The sequence below is a fragment of the Lycium ferocissimum genome, unplaced genomic scaffold (assembly GCF_029784015.1).
Source record: "Lycium ferocissimum isolate CSIRO_LF1 unplaced genomic scaffold, AGI_CSIRO_Lferr_CH_V1 ctg6594, whole genome shotgun sequence".
Classification (NCBI taxonomy): Eukaryota; Viridiplantae; Streptophyta; class Magnoliopsida; order Solanales; family Solanaceae; genus Lycium; species Lycium ferocissimum.
Genome location: NW_026726417.1, coordinates 2,248 through 15,567, shown reverse-complemented (window position 1 = coordinate 15,567; position 13,320 = coordinate 2,248). Strand labels below are relative to the sequence as shown.

The window sequence follows — 13,320 nt, the reverse complement described above, 5'->3', positions numbered from 1 at the left end:
CTACTTAGTCTTTTGCACACCCTTTAAAAAACACTAACTTCTAAAAAAAATAGGTATTTTGATTAAACAACCCTTAATTAATAAGACTCTTGCTTGTTTATTGCTTTTAGTAAATAAGAGAATTCTAAAAAAATAAAATAAATTCATTTTTGATTATGTAAGTGAACACTTATATTGATCCAGATAGAGTAATGTTTTTCAACTTATGTATAACTAATATATGTATTAGCAATACAAGAAATTAATACATAAATAAGCATGATTAAAGACAAAACTGCCCTTAATACATCAAAACAAACAGTAGATAACAAAGAACCCAACATAACTAATCTCAGCACTAATCCTAACATTAGTTGTACACTCTATTCATTAAGTACTACTAAGTATTTTAATACATTCTTATCTGCACAGTTAATGTTACTCTTTTTCTATTAAGTAAAGTAATATTTTATATTATGGGTAAACAAATGATTTGCCATCCCTTTCTCCTCAATTTTCTCTTGCATTCATTTCAGTTTCCTAGTTCCCAAACAAGGTTTTCTTGGAACCTTAATTCATCCAAGAATCTGTCTTTCTACTGAAAAAAAACTCTGAGTTATCTTTTTTGCAATTTCATTTTGACTCCCTAACACAAGAAACAAGAGATATGAAAAACAGGTATTTTTTTGGTTGACCTAGTTTGTCATGTCCTTTTTGAATAATTTCTAACTTGGTCCTGCTAATTTTCGTAAATTTGTAGCCTTTTTTCCTTTTGAAAGTAATCTTGGGATTTGAAGATTTCTATTATTACTCCCTCCGCCCCCAATAAGGGTCACCTTATCCTATTTTTTTTGTCCCATAATAAGTATCAACATATAAATTAACTAGCTTTTTTCAATTCTACCCTTAGCCAATAAAGTAACATCTAAATGATAATTGAAAAAGTCATATAGTAACTTGGTATTGTTAGATTCTCAATGTCAAAAGGTTTATTTTTTATGCATGCTCTAATCAAAAGGTAAAAGTAATTTATTTTTACTATATAGGGATAATTTGATAAACTTTATATTGCATTATTGATTTCTTAATATGCGTGTTTTTGGTCAAGATGACACTTATTATGGGACGGAGCGAGTATATTTTATCTGTGTGTAGCTGAACTTCTTATGAATGAGAAAAATGAAAGACATAATTGTTACTTTTCATTTATAAGTGAAAATATTGTAAATTTCAGTAAGTAGCTTTAGATCCCCACAACCCCAAATTTCTGTTTTGACTTTGTTTCGTGAATTTATGGGTAATGCTTACAGTTGGTAATCTCTATAGAGATACTCAAAATTGGTCCTGCTAATTTTCATAAAGTTGTACTTTTTTTTTTTTTTTTGGGACATATCTTTGGATTTGAAGATGTCTGCTATTATCTGGTGATGGTTGGACTTTGTTTGATAAAGAAAAAATTAATGTAAAGATTGTTAATTTTTTTTTTTTATAATGTTTAATTTCATTATATAGCATTAGCCACAAGGCTACATTTCTGGTTTGCTTGTTTTGACTTTATAGGCGTGAATTTAGGGGCAATGCTTAGAGTTGGTAATTTCATTAGAGGACTCACCTTTGATCCAGCTGGTTTTCAGAATTAGTTTTAGTCTTTTTTCCTCCTTTTGAAAAGTATTGCAGATTTGAAAATTTTCATCATTATCTCTAGTGTGAGAAACATAAACGAAAAGATAGCTAAATTGATCAACATTAGATCATATATATTAGATATACACACTCCCCCAAACCCCATTTCTGGTTTGCTTTGACTTGGTTTCATGAACTTATGTATAATGCTTGGAGCTGGTGAACGTTTATAGCAAATGTAGAGAACCTGTGATGCTGGAGAACCCTGATTTTCCTTTAAATTAAATTATTGAGTATTGGGATGAAACAATTGCAAATAATGAAAAAGTGATATTAAGGATTCATACATCTAACCTTGACTAGTTTGGGATTGAGGTGTAGTTGTCGTGCTTGAAGTTGAGGTTTGTATATCCCCGAGGTTTATAGGACGTTGTCCTCTTACTTCTAGCTTATCTGAAATAGGTTGGTTTCAGGAATTCTATTGCTTATTTACAATGAAATAAAAAGGATTTCAAAGTGATTCACGTTACAAAATATATGCAATGTATTATGAGGATTGTCTTTTATTACTCATTTGGTGTTTCATTTTATAGGTTTAGAATTAAATATTTTGTACTGAATTGCCTCTATTTATTTCTTTCTTTTTTGTTGCCATAAATCTGGTGCTTACCGTGCATTGTTTACCTGATGCTAGGCTGATTTTTAGGTTCTAATATCAATCATCATCTTCATCAAATATGCTGCCTCCACCAGCTTGGCCCGCTGAGAGTGCTAGCTCAAGAGATAATTGGCCCGCTACTGATGCCGGGACTCATACAAAGTTTGAGAACGAGAAAGCAGAGAAGGGTTATTATGAGCAGTCTGTCACTCGCCAGTTTTCTGGTTCAACTAAGATTTATCTTCTTGATATAGCTAGAGAACGAGTGGATATAATTTCTGAGAAAATGCAATTGCTCCCCAACGAGTATCTAGAAGAGCTAAAGGGCAGGCTTTGGATGATGCTTGAGGGGAAAGGAGGAGATGAATTTTTGGTTTTACAGAGGCTTGTTCAGAGCAGGTCTGATTTGACTGCAAAGACATTGGTCAGAGCTCATCGAGTTCAGCTGGAAATTCTTGCCGCGATTAACTCCGGTATTCAGGCGTTCCTACATCCAAGTGTCAGTATTTCTCAGACTTCCCTGATTGAGGTTTTTGTATACAAAAGATGTCGGAATATAGCATGCCAAAGCCAATTGCCGGCTGATAATTGCTACTGTGAAATATGCACTAATAGAAAAGGTTTCTGCAGCCTATGCATGTGTGTAATCTGCAACAAATTTGATTTTGAAGTGAATACTTGCCGGTGGATTGGTTGCGACTCGTGTTCTCATTGGACTCACACAGACTGTGCAATTCGTGATAAACAAATTGTAACGGGCGCTTCTGAATTGCTATTCAGGTGCAGAGCATGCAACCGCACATCAGAGCTTTTAGGCTTCGTAAAAGATGTATTCCAACACTGTGCACCAACTTGGGACAGAGAATCTTTGCTGAGAGAACTCAATGTTGTAAGCAAGATCTTCCGAATGAGCGAGGACACAAAAGGGAGACAACTGTTTTGGAAGTCTGAGGAGCTCATAGAAAAATTAAAGGGTGGAGTGGAAGAGACCACAGTGTCCAGAGTCATATTAAATTTTTTTCGAGGTATGTCTCATGGCTGAACACTCTAGTGCAATTTTTCCTTCTAGAGATGTATACATGGGAAGGTAAAATCTATCATGTGCTTGGGCCGGTTAACTGCGGGAAATCATTTTCTCCTGTGAACTATTAGGAAGAAGTACAAACATGTCAAATAAGGACTGATTGGCCTTAAAAGATTTATTTTCCGCCGTTAGTGAATGTGACGTCCTGTGTTGATGGAAGCTGTGTTAGAAACTTCAGAGGTTGTCACAAGCATCTGATTGAACCTTTTGTTGTACAATATATTACTTGTCTTAGGTGGTCATGGGTACCTCATTGTGATCCTCCATAAGTCTAGAAGACTTGCCAAATACTATGTTTCTGGCTTGAAACTGAGTCAAATACTTTCTTCTTAGTCTAGGTGACATAGGACAAAGCTTGTACTGATACTTTATGAAGAAGCTTTGGACATATGTTGCACAATCTGCTCTAGAATTTCAGAAACATTATAGATCCCTGTCATGTTAAGAGAGAGAGAGAGAGAGAAGAAAGATCGATGCATTAAGTTTTCCTTTTCATGCTCTTTCTTTCTTCTCTCTTCACTTATTTCACTAGATTAAGAAAAAAAATATTCTGTTAAGAAAGAGAAGAAGAGACTAACTTAGAGGACAAGAGGTCTTCCTAACAAATAGTTCTAACAAAGTTGAATTGGACAAGAAAACAAAGCACCCAGAAGACTATTTCAGCTATGATTCCAACTATGCTGCAGATCTCTTAGTGTTAAGACTCCCAAAAAGACCATTGCCCTTACCATATATATGAAGGTAAACCACTTTTTTGTCATAAAAGATATTCAAGAATATAGTACATCCTTGACTAATCTTGGAATTTTTTTAGCCAAATGCACCTGTCTTTTTTTGAGTTATGATGAATGCCTCAATATTCCGTTCCCTCTTCCTCTCTGATCCTCAAACTTGGTATAAAACATACAATTGAATGAAGCTGTAATACAAGAAATCCCTCCATGCCTGCGAAATGCGAATAACCTACGCATGGTGCAATAAAAGGAAAAATGTGACGAAATATGGTACGCCTCTTATTACTTCGCCTACACAATGAGCGGATATCAGGGAAGCTGACCCTTCATTTTGTGTACCTTGCGCTAGGTGTTCGTGTTTTAGTTTTGAAGGACCAAAGATCATATGAAAACCTTAACCATTGTGGGGACCTTTGTTCTCTAAATACGAGAAATGAAATAATTTCTGATCTGGGAATGAAAGAAAGATCTAATCATCTAAATGAGAAAGAACCTGAACTATGCAAGTTCTATACCCTTTTATTCCAACACGGGTAGAAGCAACAATTGGAAGGAACATCAAGCACTTATTCTGTTTGTTCTTTCTTCAAATTCCAAGGTCTACTTCATTGGAATTACTTACTTCCTGCCTCTAATGTCTTTCTTGTTCCTTGATAGTAAACTGTTCTATGACTTACTGGTCTTTCCTAGTCTGATTTGGGAGCTCCATAATGTCTTCACTTTGCGGTTGTATCTTTTTTTTTTTTTTTTTTTTTTTTTTGAGAAGGTAACATTTGTGTATATCGACTAAATCAGTACATAGGTTGTACTGAAAACCATATTTACATCATAGCAAATGTGTAAAACTGATCCAAAATCCTAACAAGATCCTAGGATATCTATGATAGAAACAGTGTCTTCTAGGTATACCTGTTTGCACCAGAAACAAAAAGTCTTAAGGCAATTCAATTTGATCTTTTGTACTGCATTGCTGCTGTCTTCAGAACACCTGGAATTCCTCTCTTTCCAAATTGTCCACCGGATACAAGCTGGGACAATCCTCCATCTACCTCTATCTGCAGCTCCAATTCCTGCCTCCTCCCAGCTGTATAGAAGATCAATAATCTTATTTGGCATTACCCAGGCAATGCCTCTGAGATTAACATAAATCCTCCACAGCTGGACTGTTATCCTACAATGTAAAAATAGATGGCTGACCGTCTCAGCCTCTTCACCACATAGATAGCATCTAGAGCAAAGAGAAATATTTCTGTTCTAGAGATTTTCTTGAGTCAAAACTGCTTCCCTTGCCAGTAACCAGGTGAAACATGCAAATTTGTAAGGTATCTTCACTTTACATATGTGCTTCCATGGCTGTAGTTGCATCTGTTGATTGCCTTTATTCAGAAACTTATATGCTGAGCTCACCTTAAAAATGCATCTGCTGTCTTATTTCCACCAAAGTTTGTCTATTCCTTCCTGAATAATTGTCTATTCCTTCCTGAATACCTTTGAATTCTTCCAGCATCCTATAGAACTCAGTAAGTGTAGCTATTTCCCAGTCATTGAAATTCCTCCTAAACTGAATGTCTCAATATTTATCCCCATTTACTGAGATATCAAATGGATGCTAGCTGCGGACTTATTTAAAGGAGAAAAAAATGGGAGGATTTCTATAGACCTTTGTGGTCCGGCCCTTCCCCGGACCCCGCGCATAGCGGGAGCTTAGTGCATTGGGCTGCCCTTTTAATTTTCCCTGGCAAGAGTTTGGACTATTCCTTTTTCCCAGCAAGCCAAGTTATTGTTGCGAATTGTTTTTTTCTTTTGGTGTTGTGTGTTTGTGTGTGTGGGGGGGGGGGGGGATGGGCAGAGTTGGTACATGCATGCAGTGTCATAGACAATGGACAAATATGGAAATCCTGCACATAAAAAGGATAGACGGGTGTTTATGTATGGAAGGGACGACAATTTAGATTAATGTTTATTCTCATTTCCTAAGTTAATTATTGCAGCTCTCAAGTTAATGAATTCCTGGAGCAGTTGGAGATCATGGGTTTGAGTCCTCATTCCCATCGATAAACAAAATATTTCTACGTGTTCGGTCTTGTAATGATAATAATACTTAGAATTATTAATTTGAAGTGTCTTGTCTCTAACAATTCAAGGTTTTAGATGTGGCTCATATAAAAATCAACCTTATAACTTAATCCCCCCAAAAAATAAAATCAACCTTAATAAACATAGTCTTCGTGGCCATATAAGGAAACAAAACTTTAGTCTTCTCATTTGTGATGGTTCATCAAGCAGAAAATGGTTGAAGGGCCTCTTTTCCAATCTCATCTACCTCACAGAAATTATAATCTCATTCCTTTTGTCCATACAAAAAATTTGAAACAAGAAAAGTTTCTAGAATGTGGGGGATGATTCTCATCTTTTATCTGACCCTAGGGTATTTAAGTGCAGAAGAGCAGAGGGGTGGGCCCTTAACCCCTAGTTTCGAGATTTGAGATTGGTCCTAAGGGTGGCTCCAGACGGTCCTCTGTCATTAAAAAAAAAAAAGTTCTCTCTCTTATATCTGCTATGTATTTTTGAAGAATGATTTTGGCTAGTATTGATTCATGTTCATGTACTCCTTGGGTGAAGAGCTTGATATGGATTCACCAAAGAACACTGATGCTGGAAATAGCAGTAGGGTGGTCCCACCCCAGGAGGCGTGCAACCGAATCTCCCAAGTGGTACAAGAGGCAGTGCAGAAAATGGAATTGGTAGCTGACGAAAAGATGAGAATGCTAAAGAAAGCTCGCATAGCTCTCGAGGCTTGTGACAATGAACTGGAGGAAAAAGCCAAGGAAGTTGCAGAACTGAAACTGGAAAGGCAACAGATAAATGAACTGGACAGCATCGTTAGGCTTAAACAAGCGGAAGCTGATATGTTCCAGCTTAAGGCTGACGAGGCAAGACGAGAAGCTGACAGATTGCAGATGATTGCTCTTTCAAAGTTAGGGAAATCTGAAGAAGACTATGCCAGCAGATACTTAAAACAACGTCTTAGTGAGGCTGAAGCGGAGAAGCAGTACCTTCTCGAGAAGATTAAACTTCAAGATGAGGGTTCACATTCATCACAAAGTAACAGCAATGGCACAGGGGAACCCTCGCAAGCACTCTTGTCTAAAATAGAAGAGATCCTTAAGAGTGTATAATAGCTCGGAGCTCCTACTAACGCCAGATGAACATCTTTTTTTTTTTTTTTTTTTTTTTTGAAACTGGTAACTATTGTGTGTGTGTATATATATATATATACACACAAGTGGGCAACACAGGATATGAGTTGTACTGAAACCATATTTACAATTGTACTTCAGAAGCTAAACTGATCTACCTCAAATTGTTGTACTGAAACCATATTTACAATTGTACTTCAGAAGCTAAACTGATCTACCTCAAATTGAATCTAGCACATCAATTATGGTATCGGTATCATCTGAAGCGTCTTTGTAAATGGCCTGATTACCATTACTGATTTGTATTATGTGTTGTTGCAAATCTAGAGATAATGTGGCGTTACAGAGAAAACTTTAAGATGAAATTCTCTAGTGTATGATGTTGACTTGAAGTGACGTTTGGATTAGCAAATGTTTTGGCCTTGCTTTGGTTTTGTCTAGATTTTTTCTTTTCTTTTCAGAGAACAATGTGTAGCAGCTGTTTTTGTTTTTACTAGTTGTAGAGTATGCGCTTTGCACGTGTGCTCGTATCAATAAGATTATGGTGTACAACAAACTAAACTTTCCTCATGAAAATCTTGCTTTCAATAGATTCAACGCGCGTAATATGTTTGATTAAGGAACAAAGAGAAAATTGTAGGTCACATCAACAAACAAATCGAGTTAATTAGAAGAATTTAACCGAGATCAAGATTTTGGATTTAATGGTTTGACAGTAAACCATAATTAACCACCACCAAGCGAGCCGACCATGTCTTTTGGATGTATATGCATCTTCAATCTAAACATCTCTTCTTTGACATCTTATTCATCTTTAACGTGGAATCATTTATTACTTTCTAGGTTGTCCCTTGCAATTTCACATTGATGCTGCAAGAGCTACTTTGAAATGGAAATCCATGATACTTTATTTGCTATAGTTATGCCAAAAAAAAAAAGAAAAAAAAAGAAGATATTCATGCTTCAAAAAAAAAATAAAAAAAAATGAAGAAGAACATATTCATGCTTTTAATATAAAGTAACAATTAGAAAGTGTACATTACCCAAAAAGAAAAACAATAAGAAAGTGTTTCTTTTAGATTCAGTAACAAGAGCAATTGATTCAGAAATGATTCAAAAAATGTGACAGCACTGCGGAGTAAACGTCAGTTGGGAATTAGAAGTAAAGCCTTATATTAAGACCCTACAAGGCTACAACCTCAAATTCAAACTTGATAATGTAACATAGGCTACCCCATATAGCAAGTATGTCCCACACTTCTTTCGGCGTTTTAGCATCATGAACATGCTCCAACACGTCTTCGTCAATTGTTATTTTGAGAGCAAACATTGCTTTGCCTGCTTTGATCTTCCACTTCCGCAAGGTTCACATCCTCTGCCTCTGGTTGTGTAACTTCACTTTAGTTAAAAACTTTCCAAAGATCTTGACCTTGCATATAGGACATTAATATTCACATTGCCCATGTATTGTAATTCTGGTTATTGAGCTTTTTGATTCCGCTAACTACTTAAAGATCATTCGTTTTGTTGTCTCTGGCACCAAATGTGGAACTTAACATAATAGAAAGCTCAATAATTAAAAAGAAAATAGCGGGAAGAAAGAAAGAAAGAAAGTTGAAAATGTTTGCAGAGAAAAGTGGCTGAATGCTTTATTCAATACGCTTACTGGCCTTATATCGGCTTACAGATTTTGTTTGACTTATAATTTCATTAAACCACTAACTAAACAAATCCCCCTAAGCTTTAGGAAGAGATATCTGCAATTTTAGAAACTAGGAAAAAGTACCTGCGACAAATAACAACTTAAAGATAATTTTAAAAAGAGTTGTGTGTTATAAGTGGTTTTCGAGAAGCATTTTTGGAAAGTAGCATATTCTGTTTAGCTAATCATTTCAAAGAATACTTTTGTCAATATTAGAGCAGACATTTGTGCTTAACCAAGGACATTCTAAAAGTGATTTTGGAGAAAAGTTAGTAGTATTTTTTAAAACACAGAAAAATAGGCTTATTATTATTAATGACACTTATTTTTTCCCTAAGAACTTGGATAAATACTTCAATTTTCCAAAATAAGCAGTTTTGGCTTCCAAGAAGCTTGGTCAAACAAGCTAATAAGAAGCTTGATTTGAAGGAATTAACCCATCAAAAAATTACTATTGAGAATTAAATGTTATGAGACAACGAGAATTAAAGCAATGATACCGAAATGAAAGAACACACAATTTTACTTGGAAACCCTCAAGGGGAAGAAAACCACGATCATCACCAACTCATTGCTCAACAAAAGATGTTTTTACAGGATACACAAATATGCCAAAATACATGTATATACAGGCTGCGAAAGTTCCTAAACCTAATAGTAATCGGATGTCCTCTAAGCTCTTATCCAAGTAGGAAACGGACTGCTTTTCGGAAATTTGCCTTGCAGGGGGCTGTTGCCGCCCCCACCAACTCCTGTAGTCGAGCAGGCCCACAAACTTAAAATTAAAAGATGCTTGATTAATTCGAAGGAAATTACCAACCTGTGGTCAATTCACTGGGTGTTTATATTCTCAACCTTGCTAGCCGTTCAGAGAGTAATTTTTGCGGCCCCTAAATCAGAGACTATTACTTTCGTGAGATTTGGCACGGCAAGCTCATCTACGATTACCTCCCACGACTTCCACCCAAGAATGTGCTGCACTTCAAGTTGCTGAAAGCTATCGGCACCATAGAGGTCCATATTACTCTCGTCACGTTCAAGCCAGCAGCGCTCAAATTTGAGTATCATTAACTTGGGCAGTCTTTTCAACATTGTTATATGGTACATCTCTAGCTCAACAAAGAAAAGACAAAGCTTGACGAGGTTTACGGGGAGTGCATCAAAGTTCACAATTCTCAACTCTGTAGAATTCAAACGCAACGTAAGAAGATTATCATAGGAAGACAAGTTGATTTGCTCGCGATGTAGGTAGTTATCCAGCAACGTGTGGTGTCTACGCAGCTTCAGAACCTCCAACTTTGGTAGTATTGCCAATGGAGTTGAAAATACTTCAGTGATGAACTTGTTATTTGCCGTTAAAGCCAATTTTCTTAAATCGGTCAATTGTTGCAGCCATCTTGCTTTTATATAGTAGTCATCCATCCAAATTAGAGTTTGTAGATTAGGCAATAACACATTGATTGAAGAAACTGAGCCTGACGTGAAAAATGGGCAATCTAATAATTTTGATAGACGAAGATGTCTCAATTGTTTTAACTCCATTACGTCAAAAGCAACGCGAACATTCGTCCATTGAATATCAAGGGTTAATAAGTGTTTGAGCTTGACAATACTACGTGGCATATTTCCCTTGAAGTTTTTCCCCCACAATTTGAGGTAGCATAAGCAACTCAAATTCCCAATTCCTTCCGGAATAGTGACAGTCTGAAAAGGATTCCTTATACTCAACACTCGCAACAGTTTAAAGTCAATATGGGTCTCAAGAGAAATTGCACTAGTAAAACACAGAAGTGCACGAAGCTTCTTCGGCTTGGGTTTTAAATAGAACAATTCATCAACACCACCAGAATAGTATGCAAACCTTCGAAGCCTAGAAACAACACTAGGATCAGCAGATGCATTGTCTTTTGTTGTAAAAAAGTTACTCTCTCTAGCCAATGAGACACACAAACTATGTAGCAGATCATGTATGCGACAACTCCCAATTCTTCCTTCAAATGTTCTCCTGGAAACTTGAATCGGAACCGTTTCTCGAAACCATCATTTAGGAAATCCTCTGCTATATCCTCAACCTCTCGCATATACTCATTACTTACTACTATGAACTTCTTAGCAACCCATATATTTATCAAATCAAATGCAAGAATTTCATGGTCTTCAGGAAAAAGGCCAAAATACAAGAAGCAAGGCCTTAATGCAGTGGGCAAATCATTGTAACTAAGAGACAATATCTTAGCACATTGATCTTGAATATTTTGACTCATGGTCTCAAGTACCCTATTCCAAGCATATACAGTTCTCTCCCTTGCCCTTAATATGCCTGCAATCAAAACGATGGCTAATGGTATTCCACCACATCTCTCGACTATCTCTCTACCAATATTTTCCAAGTTTGGTGGAGCATTCACCCAGCAACTATTATCAAAAGTAAAAATTCTCTTGGTAAACAGTTCAATGCTTTTTTCAGAAACTAGGGGTTCCAACACGTGGAGCGAGCTATTTCCTCCTATATATCTGCCTACATCCCTATTCCGAGATGTGATAATTACTTTACTACCAATTTTTGAATTACATTCATAAAGGACAAGCTTAAGATCATCCCAAATTTCAACATTCCAAATGTCATCTAGGAGTATAACATACCTTTTTCTTTTCAAAATGGTTCGTAAATTGTCCTCCAAATTATCTTTCCTTTCCTCTTCATTTAGTCCAACTTGTTTTGCTATGTCAAGTAAGATTTCTCCTACTCTTGGTTGTTGTGAAACATAGACCAGTGTTGAACATTCGAACTGGTTACACACATACCTATAAAGTTTCTTGGCAAGAGTTGTTTTGCCCAAACCAGGCATGCCAACAATTGAAATTACTCCATATCGCAAATCTTGATCAAGTAGTTTGACTCGTAGCATATTGAAGTCATCATCGAAACCAATGACCTCTGTTTCCTCAGCATGAAGGAACAATCTTCTATGGTCAAATGGAATGTAGTCATGATCATTATTGTTGTTACCTGTATCAGTGATACCATAAGTTGTCCTCACACGATCAATTTCAGCAACTCTTCTTTTTATCTTCTCAATCTCCATAGCAAACTTATGGGAGAAATGGGTGTGACAGAGGATACAAGCTATCTCCTTAAGACAACCAATTGTTCCTTTGCTATTGTGTGATGCCATTTTGGAGAGGAGCTCATCTAAGCTATCCTCCATGTCACCTGCAAGCTCTTCAATATCCTTTATCAAGTTTTTCACCCTTGAATCCCCTTCCACTACCTTTGCATTTGCATAAGCTAGGTAAGATTGCAAGTGTCCCGCTTCTCGTTGGAACCAGTCAATGTCCTCTTTCAACCAATATAAGCGCAATCCTTCTTGAACGAGTATATTCAGCTATTTCTACAGACTTCTCGATGACTGCTGCAAGAATTATTTCAGCCATCTATGTAATTTCTTCTCTTCTTTAGTTGCTAGGAAGACTTCCAAAGGAAATATATGCTTAGCTTTGTCTTGGTATATATTACCTTGTTAAACAGGGAACAATGTTAAATCCTGAGGATATATGACCTAAGAAAAAGAAGAGAATTATTAACTAGTGGAAGGAAAAAAAGATCACTCCAGACTCTATTTCAGTCTTACTATTCTATTTTTAGTTTGGAGAAAGAAGCTAAACCAGGAGAACACATGCAGCAGAAAGTAATGAAAAAATAACGTGGTTGGGAATAACTGAGTGAACAGTGGATAAACTATTATGCAGCCTCGTATTAGTGCTTGAATTAAGCATTAGCGTACCTGGCAATTTTATTGTTTTAAGCGAGAAATAAGTGATAATTTGATAAAATTGCTTCATTTTTAGCCTTATTTAACTTGGGGCGTGTCCGGTTTGTCTGGTAAGTGGGTTTAAAATTAATTAGATTAGTTAATCATATGGGGTGACCAATTAAATGCTATCATGTCATAAATGAGATGAGGTTGTTGGAATTAAGGGTACATTAGACTCCATAGGTGAACGACAGTATATTAGACCATGAGTGGACGAGGGGGTATTTGGGGGCAAAGGTGGATGGAGGGTATTTTTGTCACAGTCCCCAATAGTTCGAGGGTATTTTAGGCCCTTTTCCGTTTTAACACTTGTAATCAAGACATTTAAAACTTTATATACAAAAAAGGACTTATATATGTTTAATTAATCTTTTGTGTTAAAACAAGGGATACATGGAACAGGTTGGTTTAGATTTTTCAAATACCAAATCAAATAAAGTGTGACAGGTTTTAAATCTATAAACCAAATCAAATCAATAAAAGTCAGGTTTTTCAACTTCGGGTTTTCTCGAATTTTTTGGTTTT

The 13,320-nt window shown here is 36.2% G+C and overlaps 1 protein-coding gene and 1 pseudogene across 2 annotated transcripts; one reads left to right on the top strand and one right to left on the bottom strand.

Annotated features, from left to right (window-relative positions):
* The first annotated feature begins 444 nt into the window (after nt 1–444).
* On the top strand, nt 445–7,376 carry LOC132045413 (protein OBERON 2-like). 2 transcript variants are annotated; one of them, XM_059435992.1, is made up of 3 exons: nt 445–657; nt 2,297–3,285; nt 6,701–7,375. In XM_059435992.1, exons 2-3 carry the CDS (start codon nt 2,340–2,342, stop codon nt 7,255–7,257), a joined length of 1,503 nt encoding a protein of 500 aa, XP_059291975.1. In that variant the 5' UTR covers nt 445–657; nt 2,297–2,339; the 3' UTR covers nt 7,258–7,375. The 2 variants fall into 2 exon arrangements, with proteins under 2 accessions (XP_059291975.1, XP_059291977.1); XM_059435994.1 differs by lacking the exon at nt 445–657 and adding an exon at nt 1,111–1,276 and having other exon boundaries at nt 6,701–7,376.
* Nucleotides 7,377–9,514: 2,138 nt separating this feature from the next.
* Nucleotides 9,515–12,424, bottom strand: LOC132045412 (toMV resistance protein Tm-2(2)-like; annotated as a pseudogene).
* Between the last annotated feature and the right edge of the window lie 896 nt (nt 12,425–13,320).

Excerpts from the sequence above, each read along its gene's own strand:
- LOC132045413 (XM_059435994.1), top strand. The coding sequence starts at position 2,340 with ATGCTGCCTCCACCAGCTTGGCCCGCTGAGAGTGCTAGCTCAAGAGAT. Across the intron at positions 3,286-6,700 it reads CATATTAAATTTTTTTCGAG|AGCTTGATATGGATTCACCA; the intron begins GTATGTCTCATG and ends CCTTGGGTGAAG.